This window comes from Vespa velutina, chromosome 1 (genome assembly GCF_912470025.1).
Source record: "Vespa velutina chromosome 1, iVesVel2.1, whole genome shotgun sequence".
Taxonomy (NCBI): domain Eukaryota; kingdom Metazoa; phylum Arthropoda; class Insecta; order Hymenoptera; family Vespidae; genus Vespa; species Vespa velutina.
Window position 1 is genome coordinate 13,452,105 of NC_062188.1, and position 25,884 is coordinate 13,477,988.

Genomic DNA, 25,884 nt, shown 5'->3' on the forward strand with positions numbered 1-25,884 from the left:
AAAAAGAATACAAAAGAAATACAGAAAGAGTGAGAAAGAAAGAAAAGGAGAGATAGGAAGAGAGAGAGAGAGAGAGAGAGAGAGAGAGAAAGAGAGAGAGAAAAAAAGAGAGAGAGAGAGACCTTTTCGAGAACACCATAGAGAAGAAGAAGAAAAAAAAAAGAAAGAATCAAGCGAAAAAAGAAAGCTTGATGTTTAGCTTAGATCCTCTTACCTCGGTGATCATCTTTCCTCTTGTCTTATTTCTTTCTCGATGATTGGCTTTCTTCTCGAGCTGCTGTATCACCCTTTCCCGCGTTGTTCTATATTCGAGAGCAAACTCCGATACTATCCTACAAAACTCGTTCGGTTTGGTGTCCTGTACTCTGTGGAGCGGTATACCAAGCCAGAGTATGAACTTGTGAAATCGATTTATAATACGCCTGTGAACGATACCCAGGACTATTATCCTTTCCGCACAGTCGGCCAGAAAGTCAGACATCCTGAAATGAACGTAATAGGGCAAAAGAAAGGATCAGAAAACATCTGCAGTGTTATCGATATATATATATATATATATATATATATATATATATATATAATATATAGCAACTTATTATATATAGTAGACAAATCGTTTTTTATTTTGAAAAAGAGAGTCATAAAAGAAGTGTCAAGAAAGAGAAAGAGAAAAAAAAGAGAGAGAAAGATTAGTCAAGTGAACACGGGACCGAAAGTAGATTGAGGTTTTGTTAAAGATGTCAAGGACGAGTGTTCTTCACGTGCAATCAACCGATAAACTTGATGCCTTACTACTTTGTAAACGAAAGTGAAAAAAATATTAGGGAAAAAGACACCTTTTAGCTTCGTAGATATACACACACACACACACACACACACACACACACACACATATATATATATATATATATATAGCAAAAGATGAGGAAGGCATAGATAAGAACGATATTGGAGAAAAATTAGATAAAAAAAGAAAGAAAATGCGATAGGGAAGAAGAAAAAAGTAAAGAGAAAAAAAACAAAGGGAGAGATAAAGAGAGAAAAAGACAAAGAAGGAGAGAAGGGGATGCTGAAGCAAGGACATTTTCTCTAATTAATGGCATAGTAATTTGGAAGATAGCCAAGAAATGGCTTCGAAGTCGTAGAAATTGCCAAAAATTTTCCAACTCGCGGAAAGATCGAAAATAATGAAATATAGGAGTTAACGCAGCTGGTTACTCACTTGACCTTCATCATGGTTGAACCATCGTGTTTGGCGATTAATTTTAAATGATCCCACGACGCCTTGCACTCGTTCTCGAGTTTTCCAATGTTCGCAGCTAATTCGTCGAAGTCGATCTTTGAAGCACGTGTCACTGCTCCAATCTGAAAGTCGCCGATTTTTTTTTTTTCAAACAAATTCAGTCTTTTTTGATTTGTTTTTTTCACTTGGACTTCTTCGAAAATCATTCCGTATAAGAAATGAGCCAGTTGTTTTTTTCTGTTTTTTTTTTTTTTTTTTTTTTTTTTTTTTTTTCATTTATGCAAATATATAATTCTTACAAATTTTCCTTGATACGAATTCAAAATTCGAATAGATCTTTTCTAAAGTAGAAACCCATTCGAAACAAATCGAAGCTTTCAAAGAGAAGAAAAACCATTGGAAACTCGCTATCGTGTAAATGTCGCTCGATTACCCACGTGCGACAATGCAAAAGTGAACGCAAACTTTTCTATTCTTTTTCTCTTACCTCGGAATAAAGGTCTGTGGAATCCGGAAACTTTTCCATCACCATATAGCAGAGGTGATGAAGTAGCGAGTGCTTGTGAACGGTGTCCTTTACTTCAGGTACTTTGGCGAGGTATTCCAGCTGAAAGCCCTTCACCTGAAAAAGACGATGAAGGGACGTGTCGTTTTCTACTAGATATCCCTTATATTCTGCTCTCTTTCTATCTCACCCACATCTCTTTATATATCTATTTTTTCACTTTCTTTTCTTTTTCTTTAATTTTCTTTCGCTACGTTAGTTTACATTCTGAGTACATCTATCGAATGTTCATACAAAGTGATGAGAGAGAAAAAGAGAGAGACAACGAAAATGCAAGGATTTTCTATCTCAATTATTAACGAGTCCAGGAGAAATTATTATTGCCGTCGACATCGTTATTGGAACAAGAATATATCGTACAGAATCGAATCTCGATGATTTTACCGACTTTATATAAAACGAATTAAGCGGATGTCATTTGGCCGGAGTTCACTACCCACCTCGTTTCCGTTGAGAAATATCCCGATCGAAAGGAGCGTGCTTAGAATCCCACGAAAGGTTTTATTCACTCGCAGCGTCTCCATTCCCTGCTTGAGATCCATCAAAGGGTCTGCAATTTCCTGAAGTCACAAAGATACGCGTTCGCGATTACTATTTTTTTTTTCTTCTTCGTTCTTTTATTTTCTTATGTTTTTCTACTTCATCTTCTTTTGATCATATTTAAATATAAATAAAAATGTTTAATATCTCGATTTAATCTTATTTGTATAATCTTAAAAAGAAGTAGAATAAACTTGAAAATAGTATGTTCCATATCATCGAGCAAAAGAATAAAAAAAATGGGAGATTCTATCTCACGATCGATCCGGACACGCGCGTGAGAAGAGGTGAAATTTTGCGGTCAACTATTTTACGCTTCGACGCGTATAAATGCTTTCCGCGAAGCTCACAGAAGCATGGACCGAAGAGATATCTATGAGGAGAGTATGTCCACCAACCGATTTCTTTAGTAGGATAACTGGAATTTGTCGCAGAAAGAGCCAAAGAAGTATCCTTGGATCTTTTCTTACTAGGATATGAGTCAAATGGACCAAACTAAATTGTTAAATGTAGTGAAATATTTGATAATTTTACAAATTTTTATACGTTATATTATTTTTATACGACTTTAAAAAGTTTAAATTTAATCAAAAGTATTTTTTGCTCGTTGTTTTTCTTTTTTTATACAATTTGCTTTATGTTCAATTATTTCTGTTCTTTTTTATTTTATTTTTTATTATCAAATTGAATAATTCTAATCGAAAATAAATATGAATTATTTTATTCATTATTTTGACTTTGAATTTAATCAAAGATATTATTTCATGTATTGAATTATTTCTTTTTTCGTTTTAAGTTAACATTAAATGCATAAAACGAAAAGAAATAAAAATATGATTTTAACTGACCTTCTCAGAATTTTCAAAGTCCAGTTTAAATGCCCAGAGCTTCAATCTTGCTGGCAATTCTGATATCGATGCTAAAGTGAGGAGGAACTGTTCTGCCGATCCCAAAGGAAGATCGGGATTCGCAGCCTGTGCCTCTTGTATCCTTGATCTTTCTTCTTCCGTTGGTAGCATCGTCAAGAGTTTCTATCGCGTATAATACCGCAAAAGGAAAGTGTACGGACAAGGGATGAAATAATGGGACGAACGAAAGAAATGAGTAAAGAGAAAATTAGAAAAATCAGAAGAATAATTAAAAAACTAGAAATCGAGATATGTGACAAATCAATGCAAGGAGTGACGTTGAACAAAAAATTCAATTGAATTTTTGTTTCTCCGAAAATGGAGATAAAAAAAAGATAAAAATATAAAATAAACTGGGAATTCGACATTCTATTTATCTTAGGACAAGAATAAAATTGATCTATCAGATTAATTTCAAAAATTAGATTTTAAATAGAGAATCTTAATTCAATTAATACTATGATATTTCATAGCTAAATATGGATAGATATAGATAGATAAATATAGATAGAAGATTTAAATGAAGGATAAAATCTTACCTCGATACCCTCTCTGTTCATAATAGTCGCATCCATCTTTAAGATGGCCGTTTTGATCGATCTTGGTGGTGGCAATTTTGTCATGCCAATATTGATCGCGTTTGATCTTTTGTGGTCGAGTACGATGATCTCTTTATTCTTGTTCATTTCTTGCTGCTTCTACTCGATCGAACATAAGACATACAGATTTATTTATAAAGGAAAACAATGGTCGTTTCGATCACAGCTCACAATTTGAAGTTTTTAGCTCGATTGATCGATGATCTCGTTACGCGAAACAATATTAAACGTTAGTTTGGTGCACGTGATAATGATTAAACAAAAAAAAAAACCAAAAAAATATAAGATTACGTTGCAACTGACATTAGTCGATGGTAGACTATTTAATATAGAATGTTGTAGAACTGAACGAGGAAAGAAGAAGAATGAATTTGTGCTAAAAGCAAGGAAATTAAATAGGAACGATCGTTTAAAGCAAAAGATTATAAAGCGTTTCGTAAAAGTTTTTATTCGCTTCATCTTCCTTTTCTTTTTCTTTTCTCTTTTTATGAAGCCAAAATGCAAAGTAACGGGAAATAGGAAACGAAAAGAAAAATAACCTACAAATCTTGATCGGACGATGAACGAAAAGTATGAAAGGTAAAAAAAAAAAAAACTCGACTAAAATGAATCGTTCCAAATTTTACATAGTTACCATAATTAGTAAACCTCATGAATAAGATTGATCGTGCATCAGGATATAAAAAGCATGTAATGCATACAAAACGCATAGAAATAATAAATAAGAAAAAAGGGGAAAGAAAATGATCTTTGGTTAGAAAAGCCACGCTTTAGAAAAGTTAAGAAATTAAGACTCACCTCCTGTCAAATTCCAGCATGCCATTTTGTTCATTTTTCGTGCGAGCACCAACAATATTGCAAAGAATACAAGAAGAGATTAGTCGTTTTGCGGTAAACCGTCACCACCCAACCACCATCCGTCATAATTATCGTACGTGATTGTTATCGTCACGCGATCTCGTTACAGCTAAAACCGGTACTATTTTCTTCAAGAAATCTCGGGGCTTCTATACTATCATATCAAATGTATGTACCGAGTGACGTTAAGTGCATTTTCGACATTTTACGCGGCAGGACGGATCGTATACGCGTAAGTACTTGTGTGTGCCTCGCAAACCGGTTAATCTTCTTAAGGAATCGTTTAACGTATTTACGCTTCAAATTTCTTTAACTCGAACATTCCAACTTAGTCCCCTTTTTATGCTCTTAACGCTTAACAGGGAAAACATATACGCGCATATAAACCTGATCCAGATAAAAGTAAAAAAAAAAAAACAATAAAAAAAATAAAAAAAAAGAAAGAACATCGGATTTTTGATCCTTCCCATTTTCGATTTTGTCAAATTTACTTTTTTTTTTATTATTGTTACAAAAAAAAAAAATTACACACGACAAGCAATAACAATGGCTTTGGAAATCTCAATTTAAAAAATCTCAAAAAACGATACTGATTTTTTTTTATTCACACCATCTGCTCGCATTTGTGTTTCCCTTTTTATTTCCACTACTTCTACTAAATTCTCACAGGACTTTCCGCGTTGTGTTAATTATTACCGAGCTTCCGAGCGTGCGTATACGTCCAAAGGTGGAGAAGAGAAATAATGCAGAAGAGAAGCAAAAAGAAAGAAAGAAAAAGATAAAGATACGAAAAGAAAAATAGAGAAAAAAAAATAACACGAGAACTTTCGAGTTCGCAACACCATGTAAAACAATATTACAATATTTGCCGGGTTACGACGCCACGTAAAATATAAAAAGGATGGAAAAGATAAACTTGATTTGTAATTACACTTATAATTAGCGTCGCGTCTGCGTAATTCTGCGGTAGTTCTCGTCACAATGGCGCCGGTTCGATCAGGAAAGCTAGTTTCTGCTGTACTTTAATGGCATTAAACGATAGAGCAACGTCTTGAAATGATTTCCTGAAGGAATGAAATAATCCATTCGTTGGATTCACCATACAATCGAAACAGACACGTTAAAGCAAAGAGAAAGAGAGAGAGAGAGAGAGAGAGAGAGAGAGAGAGAGAGAGAGAGAGAGAGAAGGAAAGAAGAAAGAAGTAACATTATCCTTATTTCCCAAGAAAAAATTATAATAAAAATCAGACTACGCGTCGATTGCAACAAATTGTTCGTTTGATCGAACATCTTGTCGTTGTTTGATCAAAGGAGTGGATATATTTTATTTAAGATCGTAGATACTCTTACCTTGGTGATAAGATCCTTGGCTCTGCTCTCGAATAGATGTTCGAGCTTCTGCGTGTCAACGGGTACTGGTGAGAGCTCGTCCCAGATCATTTTGTTCTTGTCTAATCTCGAAAGGATGATGGGATCGTCCCTGACTTCTTTCCAGAAGAGCTTCACAGTCTTCTTGCTCTTTTTTATAGTCAAGGTCGAAGCTGGAGAGGTTAAGGATGGATTCCTAGAAGAGTTAGCTGGATCGTTGTTCATCGGGGATCTCGTGGACTTGAGATTCAGAGGTGAAAAAAGAGGTGGTGGAAGATGAGGTAAAGGAGGTGGCGGTTTGGTACCAGAATTCGGAGGCAATATTGAAGGAGGTGGAACTGGTACCATCGGTGGTGGTGGAGGTGGAACGCCATTCGTCACGTTTACCGGTCCTAAAACGTCGATCTCATCGTCCGAATTCAAATCCGTAAAGTCAAGGTCACAGAGAGCCAAGGGCCTCTTCAATTTCTTAACAAGCTCTTCCCAGTGCAACTCATTCTCGGACTTCTTTACTTCCTGTACCTTTGGCAGATTGTCGCCTGTTGGTGATTTTAATACGTCGGCCTTGGACTTTGATTTAGCCAAGCCCTCTTTAGCCTTTGAAATCAAACCGCTCATATCTCCTATCCTGAGAACGAACAAACGAGAAAAAAAAACACAGAACGTGTCTAATTGTTTTTAATTGTCCCACTTGAAGATTTATATTCATCTCTCCTAACTAATGTTTAGCTATTTTATCATCTCTTACCTCGATACCTTTTCATCAACAGGACTACTTGGTATGAGATTCTGTGCCGTTAACTTCTGCGTAAGATCCTTCACGGTACCTTCTCGTTTCAGTTGCAAAACCACTCGACGATTCTCGTCATCATCGGTATGATTACCCTCGTCGCACTCGACACTCTCATCGGGACTCTTACCGTACCAAGGCTTCTTCTCCTCGGAGTCGAGCTTGTTCACGGTGTTCATTAGCGGCGTTAAATCCTTCCTGTTATTCGTCCGAGAGAGTTTGTTCGACGGAGAGTCCGTTTTTCTTTCGTAGGACGTGCCATTGGTGTATCGTAAACCATTCGACGAGAAAGAACCTTAAAATTATCGTAACTATGCGTATCCAATGAAAGAAAAAGAAAATCAATAATTTGGGTACTACTCACTTTCTTGATCGTCCGAATGACCGACCGATGCTCTCATATTCGCGGTAGCCTCTTGTTGCTCTCTGATGAAACTCCTTTGCCTCTCCGCTCGTTCTCTTCTACGTCTCAATGCTGGTGTCACGCCAACGTCGACTGAAACACGCGACAGATCATTTTCTTCCCTAATCTTTCCGCTTACGACGTAACACTTCATACAACGCACGAATCGTTTCTGGTAGGCGTCGAAATTCATATTCTCGTCCGATTTCGTTCAATTATTTCGAACAATTCGATAATAACCAAGAAGAGATTCGAAATCTTTTGCGATCGGCATAGTTAGTTAATCGGTTAGGTCACCTTTATTCTCCTTATAGCTGCCATTAAGCTGAACTTCGCCAAGATGTCCTTGAGAACTTTGAGAGCTACTCGACTCATCATCGTCATCAGGCAGATTTGAATTCAAGGTGTTGTTAAGGGAGCTAAGCCCCAAAGAATGGTTAGAGCGTGGACTTAAGCGAGCGTTCAAGGACATCGAGAGCGGCGACGTGCCGGTCGAGTGCCTGCGGGACTTTCGACGCTCGTGAGAATCCACAAGAGACTTCCGGTTGCGTAGGGTCTTCCTGCGAATTCAGTGAAACGACCTTCTGTAATCTATGATACGCAAACATTGACATCGATGTTCTTTCAACAATCTTTCTTTCGTTCATAAAAACATCGTACATGAGAAAGGTAAAATGGAGAAACAAAAAAACAAGAATACTTAAATACTAATTGCTTGATAATATGAATAATATTGCATATTATGAATACGAAATGAATAAAATATAATATACGTACTACGTATAATAATTTATATATATATATATATATATATATATATATATATATATATATAGCAAATACTTATTGCTATATAAATGGTCTACTTATTACATAACTGTATAGTAAATTTATACTAATAGCTTTGGAATGTAAATAGTAATATATGCTTATACATATTTAAAATGTACTACACATACGATATACTACACATACATTACAAACTTAGATTGGAAAGGAAATGTTTCATACCTGATATTGTCATCGAGCTGTCGAATTGGTGATCCTCTGTCGTTACCATCTTCATGATGGAGTACAGCCTCATAAATTTGGAACTGTCTAAGAAGATCGAGATCTGTTCCTTGTTTTGACATATACCTTTGAATAATACCCTCAATTCCTTGCTCCTCGAGACAGTCTACTTGGTCGTAATACGTATCTTGATCGGGGATACCGTTCAAACACTTATTTACCAAGGTCGTCGCGTATATTAGAAGTTCTGTGTCAGCGGCATCATAATCCTTCAAAAGCTTCATTACGTTCGTCCATGGTATCATACCTCTTGACGTGTCTACGGAACGTACAGCACGAACAAGCAACAAACTGTTCGTTTCCACGTATTCGACGAAGACCAGCAACAACTTCAAAGCCGTCTTTACGACCAACCGAAAGCGACTGGCTATAAGGGTGTATAACCACTGTACCGTCTGACCATGTTCTATTACGCCATTCATGCCATCCACGTAGAGCATCACCTGACCAAGAGCTATATGGATGAAACATTTTATACCTTTATTACCTTATAAATCTTTGTTAAAGTCTACGTAATCAACAAATGGATTATAATCAATAATTCATATAAATGTGTTAAAGAAAAAGCATTGCGATAATAATCGCTTCATGATTAAATTAGATTAAAACGATTTCGACAAAGCTTGTAAACTTTTCTTGTAACATTGCAAATTAAAATTCAACAAAAAGAATGATATACTCTTATCTTGTACATAAAATGTCCTAAATACCTAATTATTCGGATTAGGTATATAAGACATTAAATATATAATGTCTTATATACCTAATCCAAATATATATAAAAAATCTGACGATAAAACGGTTTCTTCAATGAAGTAGTCACGGGTTATGGTTTCCGCAGGTTCAGCTCTTATGGTTTTTTTTACAAGGTGATAATCAGAGCGATTTATTATTAGGATGGAACCGATTAGTTGGTTATCCATTTTTACGATTAAACAAGCAGATAATCAGACCAATCGATCCTTGTCATCGATAGAACACAATTCACAAAGACAGATGTTCTTTTTCGATGCTTCCATTACTCTTCCCCCTCCCCTTTCTTTCTACAATAATATATATATATATATTATTCGACATTTTAGATAAGCCTGCTCTTGAAAACGATTAAACTTGTCACGATATAAAATCAACCTTCCGACCTACTGAAATTAAGCCGTAACGAGACACGAAATCTTTATAAATGCAAACGCGTGTCGAAGAATCGAAAATCTCGTCTTTTGAATCTCAACGGAGATCAAGAAAAAAAAGAGATAAATAGCGAAGCTCATTGAATGTTCTCTCCTCGTGTCTCCTCACCTCCTACATAACCGGAAGAATCCTATTCGCGAGAGCATGAAAGGGTTCAATTATTTCGACCGATTTACCATCTGTTCGGACGTGAGAAGAAAATCTAATTTTCACGAATCACCGGCACCTTCCTGAATTCCTTTTAGGAATGCGTCAAAAATTAATCATGCGTTTTAATCGACAATCTGAAATATCTTGCCCTATGCATATCGCTAAATCGTAGATACCGAACGATAATGGAATTTCGAATTTTCCGATAAAATTTCATGAATTTCGAATGCAGCAGATTGTTTTCTACATATACATAGATATATACGTTCCGTATATAATTCCCGTTTTACGAATTCCAATGATAGTTTCTATTTAAAAAACAAAAAAAAGAAAACAATAACCCTATCTTTTTCAATGAACAAAATTAATTATCGAAAACAGAAACACAGACATTTGTCAAATTGGATTTATATGATACATATAAATCCACACATTACGAAAGAGAAATCGAAACGAATTCATTTGTAAAAGCGGGATCTACCTGTACATATATATATATATATCGTACCTATATACATATATACACGTACATACATTGCTACAACAGCAGTACGACGACCTATGTTCATTCGTGGCCGTAATGACAATATAATCGTAAAACGATTCGAGTATGTGAGGGAGAAGGGACGAAATGGTAGAAGGACTCTATAGGGCTACATTAATCCGCTCGTTATCATTACGCAAAGCTATAAGTTACGCCGCAATATCTAATTAAACGGTATGGATATAATATATGCAAGTATATATAGATATGGTGAGGTTGCTGCAATCATCCGTTTTCCGAAGGTTCGTTTTTTCTCACTATGCGATATTACAACTCAACTATATCATAATCAACAAACTAAAAGGATGATGGTCGATAGAGAGAGGGATTGAGGGTGAGCAGAGTTAAACGAATTGCAGGAAACATCAGCTATAAGTCTCGAAAAGGCATTGCGACGCACTCGAATCTAATTAGAGATTTCGCGAAAACATATTACAAGAAGCGAGCAACGTCCATTAGTTTTTATCCGTGAAAGCAGGAAAACATTAAAGCTCTTGCTAAGCGCTGGTATATCAGCTTCGTGCAAAAATAATGTTACGCCAATCGCACGACACACTGTATCGTATAAAAAAGCTGAATTCGTTCCGTGATTTGTAATCCCGTTATCCGTTCGTTCAATAAAACCCTGTCCAAGTTGATATCGAAACCAAATATTTTTTGACTCGTCAATGAAATATATATAAATATAAATAAATGAAAAAAGAAAGAAATTACGTTAATTCTATTGTAATGGAAATAAATAATTATTGAATAAATATGAAACGAGGAAAGAATAAATTTTATTATCATATAAATAAATAATTGAATGAAAATAAATATAAACATAAAGAGATAACGACAAAAATTTTACTAAACAAGCTTCGCTAGTGCTTTTCAATGCTCGTTAGTTTCGGTGTCAAGTTCGCTTGCGCGCTGCCAAAAGTTGCTTCCAACGATAGATAACATATTTAATCGTTCATTTTACGTGAGACTGAACTGCTACATAATTCAGGGAAACAGGTGTTTTGTGTTCGTCTATATTTCATTATGTTCATTCTCGTTCATAATGAACTTGACGGTATAACGAACGATATTTCGAAAATGAAAAAATATTTCCCTTTTCTTCGATTTTAATTCAACGTTTTTAATTTTACAATTTTAAATTGTTTTTATAGATTTCATTTTACGGTGAAATTAACAATTTTATTGCTTGTATGTTTGATGTAATGTTTAATTAAATTCCCATATTTCATTAACATTTTCCTATTAAACATTCCATTAACATTATTTTAATAATTATATGATTTCATTAATTTTTATATTCTAATATCGAATTTCTTGTAGAACTGTATTATACTACGAAATCACCGATAATATTATACCCGCATATCCCATAATTCCAGATTGAATTAAATTACATTATATTAAAGTATTAAAATCCAAGTGATATCCTTTTTTCATTTTTTCCTATTCCATTGAGATAATTCAAAAAAATGAAGAAAAATAAATGTTTTAATATTAACGTTCTCTTAACTTTAGCCTTAAGCAAAAAAGAAAAAAAAAAAAAAAAAAGAAAAGAAAAAAAAAAGATATAAGAAAAAAAAAATAAGCTTCGAAGAGAAATTTTATTCTTTATCTCGACTTTTCTCTCTATCGTTTGCTCTTTCATTTCGTTATATTAAATCGATCGATCGATCGACAAATCGATCGACGAGGATCAAACACGACCTTCTACGTTCGCGAAACTTTTGAAGTAAGTTCGATGTACCGCACAAAATGCGATATCAAAAAAGGTATTCATAGTTTGATACGAGCATCGAACTTCCAACTTGTACGAATTTCGCCTTGCGGCAAAGAAGTTTTTCTTCTTTGAAAAACTTTTTCATCGTCTGCAGCTCAACGTAGAAAAGCAATTGAGGAAGGAAAGGTAGCTCACTCGTCTAGTTTCGTTCCATCGTATCGACAAAAAGATTCTTATTATCTTATCGATATTTATGAAAGTTTACCCGGGCATAGAATGACTCTTCTTAAAATTTTCATGCTGGTACTCATTTAGTTTCGGATTACGAAAACCATCCAAGTAAAAATAAAAGGGAATAACAGATATTCGAGAAAATTTTACTTCTCTTAGAAAATGAAATTATAATATTAATCAGTTTCTATGATCGAAATAATTTAATTATCTATCTTATGAAAAATAAATAAATGTTTTAAAAGGTTATGACAAATTTTTATGATAGACTATGTATTCCCAATAAAACATTTTAAAAGAAGTCAAACGTTAGACGATCATTATTCTCTCTGAGAAATACGACGAACGATCTTGAATATGAGAGCTATCGATAAACGGCAAAGAAAAGAAAAATAATGGTCTTGCTATAGTCGCGCGCACGCGCGCTAAGGTGTTCTCTCTCAAGGAGGTGGAACATCCCCCCGGGTTACTATTATATATCGAGTATCAGCCATTTCTTCGTCCACCTATCGATAAATCGCCAGGATACTCACCTCGTAGTATATAATTTTGATAATTCTGATCGGCCTCGCTGCCGACCTTGATGAGGCAAGCCAATCCATCGTTTTGCACGAACTCGTGCACCAGGTCTTTGTCCTCCTGGAAAATCAATCGTCTGGATGATGGATCGTTGATGAATAAAAAAAAAGAAAAAAAGAAAAAAAAAAGAAAAAAAAAGACAACAAAAAGACAACAAAAATATCTTATTATATTTTAATAATTTAATATTAAGTAATATAATAAACGGTAGATCGTATGAACACGGGTAAATCTAGAAAAATAATTGTTGGAGTTGAAAATAGAGAAAGAAGAATGCTCGAGATGTGAAACGTTAAAATAAAAGAAAAAAGAAGAAAGAAAGAAAGAAAAAGAAAGACGTGTGGAACATCTCGCAAATATTTACACGGCGAGCAAGTAGCATCGTGCAAAAATAGTTGCCTTCTATCTCCTTTTTCTCGTCTTTCTCATATCCCACGTTCTCTTTCGTTTCGCGGAGACGAGTCGTATTACACGTTGCAAACCTACCTGAAAGATTTGCTTGAGGGAAAAGAGAGCTCGTCGTAGTTCGCGACCCTCGCTGTTCAGCAATTTTTCTGCAACAAACATAGGAAAATATATTATATTAAGCGTTCATTATTACACATACTTTTACGTATAATAATTTTATGTCGAGATTTTTTTATTTATAAAAAGATAACACTCGAACCGCATGAGTAAATCGATAAAAAATAATCAAACAAAAAAAAAAAAAAAAAGTAAAAAGAAAATATAATGAAAAAAATATAATGAATTGGATTTCACTAGATGGAACAAAATTTCCCGACGATTTTGTTCCAATTCTATCAGATCGGAAACGAAAATAACTTTGTTAGTACCGTTCGTTCGAAAGGCACATTTTATTCAGCTTTTTTTATTCGAAATTTCTACGAAAGAAAAAAACAAAACAAAAAAAACAAAACAAAACACAAAAAAACAAACAAAAATAAAACAAAAAACGAGAAAATATCTCTGAATTTCAACCGAATTTCACATTTCATTTCCAGTATCGAATAAAAATCGCGAATGGTGTACGGACTATTCGAACTTCTCTCGAGATAGAGTTTTCTTGTTTTCAAACGAACACTAGGCTAACAATTAGCGCGCGACTAGTAATTAAGTCCGATTAATTTCTTCCGTAAAATTTTCGTTGTCTCTCATTCGTCGGATAGATACCTGCGAGCGCTCTTATTTTCTTTTATGTTCTTTTCTTTTCTTCTTTTTGCTTGCTATTTCTTTCTCTTTCTCTCTCTCTCTCTCTCTCTCTCTCTTTCTCTCTCTCTCTTTTTCTCTCTTTCTCTTTCTCCTTTTTCTCGACTGTATTACTAACAATTGAATTCCGTTTGGCGAGCAGTGGAATGAAAAATTCAATTTTCCAAAGCTTGATGAGAGGAGCAGAGATGCAATCTCGAGTGAAAAGAAAAGTGCAGAGAAATAGACGCTTTCTTTTTCTCTTTCAAAGAAAAGAAGAAAAAAAAAAAAAGAACATAGAAAATTTCGTCAAAACAAAGGGCGATACAATTTTAATCAAAAATCTAACATCGAATAATTTAGGAGGCTACAATTGTAATGAACGACACAAATGAGACTACGAGTTCAAGATATAACGAGAGGTTATTTACAACGAGATAAAGAATAGTAAGATAACGAATATATAAGAGATAAAGAGAAAACAGAGAGAGAGAGAGAGAGAGAGAGAGAGAAAGACTAAATTATGTCAAATGAATGTTCAAAAATGAAAGAATTCATTCGTCATGCACGATGTTATTAAATCTACGATCACGAATTAACTTAGAAGAAGGAAGTAGTTAAGTAATTCTCGAGAAAAAGATTAAGAACTTTCGCGTCATACTTTATAACTCATTGTTAGATTTTCTATATTTAGAATATAATTAACCTGGTAAATAGAAATTGATTTGAAAAATTATTGAATAATATGAAACTGAAATCCTTTATATAATTTCTAATCTAGTATAATACTTCTCTCAATACTCGTTTCAATAGTTCAATACTCGTTTCAATGAGAAAAGTTTCGATAGTTATTGCATATTCCTAGTCATATATCATTTCGAAGAGAATCGAGGACTCGACATTATACGTGGGTGAAACTCAGCCATCTTCCGTTATATCTTTCCGTTTCTTCGATTTGTAACTCGTCTTTTAGCGAGACGAATTCGCGAGTTATTTCGTGGTAAAGGAGGTCCGAGCGACCGCATAAACGCCGACTATCACGCGATCTTCAAATGCATAATGCATGTCGGTTGTCGCGGGAGGTGAAGGGAGAAGAAAGGAAAGGAAAGGGCAGAATAAGCGAGCGAGCGAGCAAACGAGAGAGAGAAAGAGAGAGAAAGAGAGAAAGAGAGAGAGAGAAAGAGAGAGAGAGAAAGAGAGAGAGAGAGAGAGAGACAGGAGTGAGAGAGAAAGATAGAAGAGGAGGAGACTGCGAGCGAAGGTAATTAGGAACTCGCTGCAGAAGCCAGCGAGAGAGTGCGAGAGAGACGGCAAGATTTAAGAATAGCGGTCCCAAGGCCCCGAGGCCCTTGGCCCCCGCCATAATCAGCGCCCATATAAGCAAAAGTCCCTCTCGCTCAAACAAGTTTACCGGCTCGTAACGCGCCATTGTTACTCGCGCCATTGCTCTTCTCCACCAACTTCTCTTCTCTTCTTCTATTTTCTTTTTTCTCCTTTTCTTTTTCTATTTCTGTTTTCTACTTCTTTCTCTATTTCTATTTTTTCCCCTCTTCTTTTTATAATTCTCCTTTTCTTTTTTATTTCCATCTTTATTGTTCTTTTTCAAACTATTTTCGAAATCTTTTTGCATTGCAAGCGAACATATAAACAATGATAAATGTAATAATAGATCCACATCTCGATTACATAAGATATTCTCGTCGGAATATTTTTTGAACAAGAAGAAAATAGTTTCGATTGGCTAAACATTCACGAGCTCAACGACGAGAACGCGCTGAGAAGGCGCGAAATCCGATTCTCCCTGTCGCCTGATACTCAAAAGAAGTTCCAACAATATGATGTTCGAACATTTATTATTCGCGATACAATCTATGTAAGAAACGTGATAGAATTCTTAGAGGGATTTTTTGAACAATTTTTTTTTATTTTTTATTTTTTTTATTTTTTAATGCAAATCAAAGGACCGATCGATTTTTAAATGAAAGTTTAAAGGATCGACTGTTATAAAAATAATGAGTTTTTTTCAAGAAAATATTTATCTCTTAAGTATCATTAATTATCTCGAAAATAAAAAAAAAAAAAATTATTTATTGTGCGATCTTAGATAGAATATATATCTAAATACCTCTAAAATACTTTTCACGCCTATTCCATTCAACATATTTCTTTTTCTTTCCGTAAGTTCTATCGGCCTCTCTCTCTCTCTCTCTCTCTCTCTCTCTCTCTTTCTCTGTCTTCCTCTCCACATCGTATACAATGTATATACACCCCGTATAGGTAAACGCCAAGATGTGTACAATGAAGTGAATAGATATATATAACAAATATATATATATATATATATATATATATATATATATATATATATAGAGAGAGAGAGAGAGAGAGAGAGAGAGAGTGAAAGACAGAGAAAGAGAAAGAGAGAAAGAGAGAGAGATAGAGAAAAGAGAGGGAGAAGACGAAGGGCAGACGGGTTTTGCAGGTACCGAAGATACATGGAGAACCGTTAAAATATGTAAAACGGTAGGGTCCTCTCTTCGTCTTCCGCTTCTTCTCCTGCCCTTTTCGTTCTTTACTCTTTTCTTCTTTCCTTGCTCCTCCCCGGACCTTCGACCATCTCCTTCAGTGGCAGTACGCAGAGTTCAACGAACGAGAACGACCCACAGGTGAATTCGACGAAGACATACCGAAGATTGCTATCGGTCGTTTAAAAGGAAACGAGGAATACAACAAAGAATATTTTGATCGACTAATAATCAATCCAATTTTCAAAGAAGGAAAATAAAACGAAAGAAAAAGTAAAATAGGACGAGGGTCAAGAAAGAGATCACACAGTTGGTGTCCGTCCAAGTGGATCGTGAGACCGAACGAAAGATTTTAATCAAGAATCTGCGAGTAAAATACTCACCTATGATGGTGTGAACCCTCACAGAGAGCTGAGTTCTGAGAACGATTGAGTTCTTCCGGCTGCAACAAATCAAGAGAGGATCGCTCGATTAGTATATACATACTTATACTTTAAACATACATAAACATACATACACACAAACAATAGCGTATGTTCGCATAGAACATAAATATTGATAAAGCTACACGTAACCGAGTCTCGCACGAGACATCCTATTGACCTGGTGATACGGTGATTCCGTTCGCGTTAATTTCACCCTCCTATGTACCAATTAATCGTGTTTGACCGATCCTAATTACTCTATTATATATACCTATATGCATACATACATATATATATGCTCGGAAACAAGACGAGCAAGATCGTTTTCTATTACGATGCACACAAACACTTATTATAAGTGTCTACACTTTTCCTATAAATTGGGTTAAAGTGGTACGGTCGGTAAACTCTCTCTCTCTCTCTCTCTCTCTCTCTTTCTCTTTCTCTCTTTCTTTCTCTCTCTTTCTTTCTCTCATCTCTCTATTTCTATCTTTCTCTTGTGTCGCCTTGGATAAGCACGCGGCGCGAACTTTAAGGCCCTGCGAACCTTCCCACGCCACGCGTCCCTGAGAAAGAACGACGACGATGTAGACAATGGATTTGAAAAGGAAAGAAGAGGAAGAAGGGAAGAAAGAGAAAAGAAGGAGGAGAAAGAAATAGAAGAAGAAGGTCTAACGTCGAAAATCCAACGTGTTAGCAACATAGATCTGAAAATGCCGGCTTACTCGAGCGTTAATGTTTCCGCCGGTTAAATAAGGGAGAGATAGATCGAGATATCTCAAAGAACTTCTTTTCCCACGGATATGTATACATATGATATACCCTTGTTTCTATTTATTTTTAATCAACGTCCATATCCTTTAAATGCCGATTTGTGAATAAAATAAATAACAAAATAAATCTTCGACGTTTTTTCCTTTTTTTTTTGTTTTCTTTTTTTTTTGTTTTTGTTTTCATAAAAAATGTTAGACTCTTGCACCCTTCGATGATAATATCGCAATAAGATCGCTTAACGAGCGTTCTATGCGAACAAAGGAATTGAAAAGTAGCCTGAAAGAGATAAGTCAGGTCAGAATTCGAAGATTGCAAAGAATCGACGACGATTCTTTTGAAATATTGAAGTATAAATCGCAAAGATCCTTTTGAAATCTTTTCGAGAGAATCTTCGATAAGAGTCATTATTGAGATTTGAATAGTACGCTATGTAAATACGATTTATTTCTTATCAAAGAAGAGACAAAGAATAAAAAGGAATATAAAGGTAGAATTATTCGCAAAGTAATATGAAAAATCAGAAAAGAACCAGCCGAAAAAGGAGAGATCGATGTCGAACATCTTTTCAAATCGGTGAATCTCTGAAATCCTTTAAGTCGAGCCAACGATCAGAAATGTATCTTATTGCTTCACGTCGAGTCGAAAAGATTCCAAGAATCTTTGCATTTCGTTATTAGAAAAAAACTGTGCCAACTTATCAACTTGGCAAGCTATTTTACGCCATTATCATCGATTACATATAAATAATATATCATCAATTTATATTATTATATTATATCATTTCAGGTTCAACTTTAACTCCTTTCTTTAAACGTAGAAAATATCGATGAAAAATAGAGGTCCTAGTAATCTGCTTAACTGGAAGATTCGATATTTATAACGGATTATCAAACTGCGAGGAAGATTAATGACGAAAATGGAGAGTCAATATTAACCATCCGTTACGATCTTTTACCTCGATTACGCCTACGCCAAGGAAATCGCGCGGACAAGGGCTTGCGTCGAACGGTCTTATCGTTTTTCAACGAATCATTATTCCTTTTCTCCACGAGGGACAGTGAGAAAACAGAGAGAGAGAGAGAGAGAGAGAGAGAGAGAGAGAGAAGGATTGCGAAAGAAAAGCCTTCTCGCTAGAACGCCTCCGCTTCATGAGCAGAGGACTCGAAAGGCTCTCATCGAGAAATTATGCGAGTTACGAGGCGAAACAACAAAGGACGGAAATAGATGTGCGTTTGCGAGAAGCTGCCAAAAGTTGACTCGATAATAAGTCACGTGAGTAGAAAATTTGCGAGGGTCGCTGCGAAATGAGCAATCATCTGTATACTTTCCCGTCTATCAGACTCCTCCCGAAGATAGTTTATGCGAGTACGCGGACTTTTTTGATTGCGCAAGCGACTGTTAGTATATATATATATATATATATATATATATATATATATATATATACGCAAGCGCGCATTGAGCGCACATGTGTATGTATGTCTACGTGTATATGAACGCTTAAGGTCAACCAGGGTTCTCTCAGCGGAGCCATAAATCACTTAAGAATTAACTCCTCTAATTGTGTGCTCCTAGTATTTAAATCGAACGACAGTGAAACCACCAAATGAAATGAATAAAAAAAACAAAAGAAAAAAAAAATGATCTAAACGTGCAAACGTCGAGAACGCGTGCCAATGCCAAACATCACGCGAGATCTGCCCCTGGGGATTAGAATATTCGCTCGAATTTTTCTTCACAGGGATCCTCGATCGAATAGAAAAGGAAGGAACAAATGTAGAAAGTCGAAAATTGGTGTACGGAGAAATCGATTTATTTTGATTAGAGCCTCGAGCCGTCTTATTCCCTTTCGACTTTTTCCTCTGAGCGAAATGGAAAGCAAGCTTCCTTTGGGCTTTTACGGAATCAATTTATAAGCAACCTAACGGAACTCGATCGAGCTCGTTCTATTCGTGAGTTAAATCACTCGCTAAACTCGTCTTGCAACAGCTTCGATCTCTCTTCCTTGCTTCCTTTTTAGGCTTAGATTAACGTTAATGGGATATAATAGGTGGAACATTCTGATATTTACCAATAAGGTGGCATGATGGCGACGTCGAAGTTTCATGTCACTCTAAGTCAAACGTGTCAGGTTTGATATTATTTTTGATGACTCTTCACTTACAGGATTCTCTTATCTTTTCAAACTCATTCCGCTAGCTTCGAACTCGAAATAAAGGATCTAACGATCAAACTCGAGGATGCTCTTTGCAAGAGAGCAACACGTCAACGAACGAGTCCAAGGAACGACTGGCTGCTAGCAAGCGGAATGGCTTCTTAGTCTGCTCTGTCCCGCGCTTCGCCACAATAGCGAACAGTGGTGGGAGATCAAAACGCTGACTAGTCCTTGCCCCTTGTGTATATATATATATATATATATATATATGTGTGTATATGCAAGAATGTATGTAGACACAATCAATGCCTTCTTCGTTTTAATACCAAGTTACTTAGTACAACACACGAGTCAGTATACTTAAAACTTCTACGAAGGAGAAGCAATCGATCAAACGCACTTGCGTAAGTAAAGTTCGATCGTTATCGATAATTATTATATGAGCAGCCTCATTCGAAACGATTAGGTACATCCGTTCTTCTGGTGTTAAAGAAAAAATCAAATCGAATGTCCTTTTTATCTTTTAAGAATATTTGAAATATAAACAATCATTTAAAATTGATATCATTCTTTAAAGATTTATAATGAAAATTCAAAAGGAATCATAAAAATATTAAATTTGTATCTCGATAAAACATTGAATTAACATCGTATCCTAATTCACCGTATATTAAAAATATGAATAACAATGCAGAAAGATAAAGTTTTATCTAGTCAACACCGAGTTACACACAGGGCACATAATCGACGCACAGAGAAGATCATACGCGAATCTTCACGCTCCAGAAATTACGCAAGTAATTTTACTCGAAGGTCCTCAGGGCACGTCGAGGTCGAACGATTTCTCGCTTGGCCAGGACGCTACATTAAACCCCTACCCCATCATGACTATCATCATTTTCATCATTAGATCGTACTTCGACAAACGATCGAAAATGCGTTGTTCGACGAGATACGAAATATCATATTTTCGAAGGAAGCGAAGAAATTTGCGAGTATTAAATACGAAGAGGATTATACATTTTTTTTTTTTCGAAGTCTAATAAAAACAAACATCATCGATGAGACCTAGAAGAAGGAACGAAACGGACGAAGCGACTCGTTAATCTTATACTCGGTAACTAATTGTAAGTCGAGAAGATGCGTATCTTGGGGGGATTTCTGTTGCAGACGGATGATTCGTCGAGGATACTCCTCTATCTCGTGATGCTAACCACCTTAGCGGCTCTTCCGCGTAAGAACGACGAGAAACCGGATGTTGAGACGGCAAAGATGAGGAGTCTCTCTTGAAAAAATATACAGGAATAAACAAAATAAAGAAAATAAAAATAAAAAATTATAAAAATTTCAGAGACCCTTTAATTATTTCATATTCTACGAAAGAGGTAATTTCGTTAAAATTACGATCACTCTATTCGGTGGTACATCCTAGAAAGAAAGATAAAAAGAAAAGGGGAAGGAGGAACACGGATATCGCTTTCCTCTTCGGCACTTCGAACGAAAGAAACGTGCCACGCCTATAAAGTTTACGCGTCCGTTTCCTTCTCCATCTTCTTGGTCTCTCTCTCTCTCTTTCTCTCTCTTTCTCTGTCTTTCACTCTTGATTTCAGACATTCAGCAGCCACGTCCTACGTCGAGTTATTCTTGGTCACGCGTTAGTAAATGCGCAAGCTGCATCGACTCCGGTCATCTTTCCTTCCGGTCGATGTAGCCTGAGAAGTCCATCGGAAGTATGGAAATTTGAAAATAAGTATTCATCTATTTAATTCAATGAATATCACTAATTGATCTTTTTCATTAAAACCTATGTAAATAAACGTCTCGGAATATTTCCATTAAAAATAATTAATGATTAATATTGATGAGAGAGAGAGAGAGAGAGAGAGAGAGAGAGAGAGAGAGAGAGAGAGAGAGAGAGAGAGAGAGAGAGAGAGAGAGAGAGAGAGAATTTGCAGATTCCATAGTCGGAAAGATTCTAACAAAATGTTTGGAAACATGAGGAACACTGCCTGTTCTTTTTATACTCTCAGTGATCGCTCTTGGCAAACATTTACACGTTCGTCTCTCGTATCTCAATAGATCGATTTCCGAGACCTCTACTTTCTCGAGAGAAACGTGAATATGAAAAGGAGAACTTTTTCTAATCGATGAAATCAAACTCCGTTCAAGTAAACCAAATTGATTTCAAGTAAACTAAATTGAGAGAGTAATTTCAAGATAATTCGATCATTTTTCACGAAATAACGAGCTTCGAAACCGTTCTGTTTTTTTCTTTTTTTTTTTTTTTTTTTGGAGAATTTCAGCAGAATGTTTATTCCATCATTCTAAACGCAAACAGCAGTCTCATATTTTACAAAGTTTCAAGAAGAAACTGAGCTTTCTTTCTCCGTACGTCTAGATTTATCGACGATCTTCGATGTTACGTACTTATTCTCTGAGAATTAAATAGTCAGACGTTTACAAAGAGTACATGTATACATACATACTCAGTTTATAATCTTGTCCATAATTAGTATTATGACTTCGAGATATGAGTCGTTTCACACTATTCTTTTACATTAGAATTTTATAATCATATTCGTGGAATAAATCACAAACAAGTGTTCTACTTCTTTAAATATACAGGATAATAATTAAAATACACTAAGATCATACTTGAAAATCTTATAATTCATAAATTAAGCATTTTCAGACCAATGTTGATAGAAACTATTTTTCTTCTCTATATACATATAAGAAATACATTCCTGATGTTTTACCGCGTAATTTTATTACATTCTGTACTCTTAGAAACTTGCTCGATAATTTTATGTTATCAAACATTAAAATGTGTTAAAAATAAATAAATAAATAAATAAGCCAAAACAACAAGGTGATTTTAAACGGGTAAAACTATACAGCAATATAAACATGGGTTAGTATATGTAGATATAGATGTTGCGGAAGAAAAGCATAGGAAGACGGAAAACGCGTGCTCCGTTCTTCTCGGTTTGAACGCGTGCACGAAGCGACGCGAAACCAGTTTAACCGTCGTGAAAGTACGCTGAAGGCTTCGTCAATGAAACCGGCGCAATCTCGAGCGAATACGCAGCTTTACATTTTCGAATGACACGAAGGAAGTAAATACCAACTCGCACTAGTATGAAAATTTTCTCCTCTTGAAATTTAAATAAAAATAAATATTATTCACACCTATAAAATGCTCAAATTCTCTCCGTAATTTTTTTTAATATAATAAACAAAAGATCAATTTCACAACAAATTTCGATATTCTACTAAAAAGCTAATAAAAAATCGGTAAATATCTTGCCCCTTATCGCTCCAAAAATATCATAAGATTATAATTTTGTGAATTTCAATGTGTTAAAAAAAAAAAAAAAAAAAAAAAAAAAAAAAAAAAAAAGAAAAGAAAAAAGAAAAAGAAGATTTACGTAATTTATATAAAATAATTGCTTGTTAGCAAAAATATTTATGTGTTACGTAAATATTGAAAAGAGAAGAGAAAAAATATGGTTGACGTCATTACTATTGATTGGAGTAATAGGATTAATCTTCGATAATATTCGAAGTAAAAGATGAAAGGCGAAGACATTAATGATCGGTAAAGTCAAATGAATTTTTCCAACATCCATAAAAGCAAGAAGAATACTTGATAGCTCGTGGCGAAGGTGGTAGAAAAACTCGTTATCAAAAACGGGGACGATTAATGCGCTAATCGAGAGGCATATAGGTACGATGAGAAGAGTAGAAGAAGAAGAAGAAGCGAAGAAACGTCTGTATCCAGAAAGGCGCAACGTCAAAGCCTCGTCTCGAAGCAACCGAGCGTGATAAAACCGGCTTCGTCCACCTCGCGATTCTCCTTGCGATTCTTCTGCCGATTCAATTCTCCTCGCGGGATCGCTTCTCATCGTCGTCGTTTCTAAGCGATCGGCAGCCTCGTGCAAAAGCTGTCCTTCGTCGGCATTACGAACTAGCAGGTAGAGAAACGAAGACGTACTCTACAAAAAGCGATCGTAGAATTTATCTACCGACTGGCTCCCGGACCTGTGTTTATCCAGTGCACGCTTCGCGTTCCAGTTTCTCTCATCTCATCTTATCTCATCTCATCTTTAACTCGTCTCATCTCACCGAGTTGTTTTCTTGGCGCCGACTCGACCGATATGCAATTACGCTTTTCCGAACGATTACGAGAACATAAAAAAAAAAAAAAAAGAAAAAAAAAAGGAAAAGAAAAAAGAAGAAAAAGAAAAAAAAAGAAAAGAAAAAATCGAGGGCTTCTCTTTAGAAAGGAGATCTATTTACATAACTTTCTCATTGAATTAATGTACCGTGACAAATTATAGTTAAATTCTTTCATTTGGCAATCGTTCTTTATGGCTGATATGATTGTTATAAATGCAGGACTATACAATCTAAATTGTGAGAAAAGCGTAGGATGAATGTTTGACGGAACGATTTTCTTCGTAAATAATGGCAATGATTTATAACGAGGATGCTATTATACTTGCAGACCTGTCTACAGTAGTAATAATCTTGAAAAGTATGTAAAAATATCTGATCGATGAGGCTATCGGAGCAACCTTAATCTACGTATATTTCCTTTTTCTTTACATACAATACCAATCAATCGATAAACTCGAATAATCCTGAGCCAACGAAGATCAAGTGTTCTGCTGACGATGCATACGGAAGCATCGATAGAACGTTGAAGTACGAACAGATTTAGATATAATTATTGATAGGAGAATATGGAAATTGTTCATTAATCATTTAGTGGTTTAAAATCAATTTTTGTATAAAGAAAAAAAGAAAAAAGAAAGAAAAAAGAAAAAAAAAAGAAAAACAATCTTCAATGTAAACAGCGCACAATTCGCTTTAAAATACACAATATCTCTGAAGAACATGAAAAAAGTTAATGTCAGATCATTAAAGTGAAAGGAAAGTATTACAAAATGATAGAGTACCTGCAGATATGACAAAAATCTTTTCCACAATGAAGAAATCGAAGTCGACTGGACTGTGGCATGATCGAAAAAATCTCGACAGATCGACAATTAAGCGCATACGTATGCGAATAAAAGAACGTACGTACGTATGGAAAAATCTTTTCCGTAAGTGTGATGTACGGCAAGCACCCCGAAGACAAACTGAACGTGAATAACCTACAGAAAGCAAGGGGAAGTCCTCTCTCTTTTTCTCCCTACTGCCGACTCGCTACCGCCATTACTATCCTATACTTCAAGAACGAGACTTGATTGCTGCAAAGTATTCAGGTGACTGTCCCACTTCCGAGACAACCTCTCGACAATCTCGACAGGACTGGATACGAAACGACGACGAAGACGATGAAAACGACGAAGACGACGAAAACGACGGAAGAGTAGTAGGTAGGTAGGTAGGTAGGTAGATAGGTAGGTAGATAGATAGGTAGGTAGGTAGGTAGGTAGGTAGGTAGGTAGATAGGTAGGTAGGTAGGTTGGTAAGTAGGTGGGTAGGTTGTTTGGTAGATATATGGGTAGATACCCAATACATATATATATATATATTGGGTAAGAGTAAGAAAAAGAGAAAAGAAGGGAAAGAAAAAGAAAGGATAGGACGTGCCGATTTATGCATCTCTCGTGACGGTGTTCATCTCAGTTCGTTCCTCTCTACCTCTCCCACGACTCGAATCGATAATAGCTATACCGTCTCGCGAGAAAGATCCGGAAGGCGATTCGTAGGTTCGTTCTTGAAGAGAAGAGAAAGCTTGGCTTATCGCGTAGGCGGCTTATCGTTGTTGGCATAAATCGTGGCTAGTTGGGGGTGGCTGAACGTCGTAGTTCGTCGACGGAATAATCCCATGGGGACGCTAAAAGTACGAACGGTCTAGAAGGGTGAGGACAAGAGGAAGAAGGAGAATGCAGGAGGGTATCGCCAGTTCTGCAGTTGCCAGAAGCAACCTTCATGAAAGGCTAATGAAGACGCGTCGCTCCGTATTCCCAGAAGCCCACGACTGGGACGCGGTCAGCTCGGCCTAACGACTTGCCGACTCCTCATGCTGGCTAAATTGCCGATTAT

At 35.7% G+C, this 25,884-nt stretch overlaps 1 protein-coding gene across 4 annotated transcripts in view; it reads right to left on the bottom strand.

Moving 5' to 3' along the window:
- Positions 1–25,884, bottom strand: part of LOC124952636 (FH1/FH2 domain-containing protein 3) — a 64,337-nt gene that overhangs the window by 8,203 nt on the left and 30,250 nt on the right. For 3 of the 4 annotated variants that reach the window (XM_047502819.1, XM_047502801.1, XM_047502809.1), the window contains 14 exons: positions 16,854–16,912; positions 13,244–13,311; positions 12,712–12,817; positions 8,286–8,799; positions 7,572–7,834; positions 7,236–7,367; positions 6,830–7,166; positions 6,064–6,709; positions 3,796–3,954; positions 3,197–3,379; positions 2,249–2,368; positions 1,731–1,865; positions 1,223–1,365; positions 215–482 (listed from right to left, as the gene is read on the bottom strand). In XM_047502819.1, coding sequence (XP_047358775.1) covers positions 215–482; positions 1,223–1,365; positions 1,731–1,865; positions 2,249–2,368; positions 3,197–3,379; positions 3,796–3,954; positions 6,064–6,709; positions 6,830–7,166; positions 7,236–7,367; positions 7,572–7,834; positions 8,286–8,799; positions 12,712–12,817; positions 13,244–13,311; positions 16,854–16,912 — 3,133 coding nt within the window. Of the gene's footprint in view, positions 1–214; positions 483–1,222; positions 1,366–1,730; positions 1,866–2,248; positions 2,369–3,196; positions 3,380–3,795; positions 3,955–6,063; positions 6,710–6,829; positions 7,167–7,235; positions 7,368–7,571; positions 7,835–8,285; positions 8,800–12,711; positions 12,818–13,243; positions 13,312–16,853; positions 16,913–19,740; positions 19,968–25,884 lie in introns of those variants that run through there. The other variant, XM_047502791.1, reaches the window with a different exon arrangement.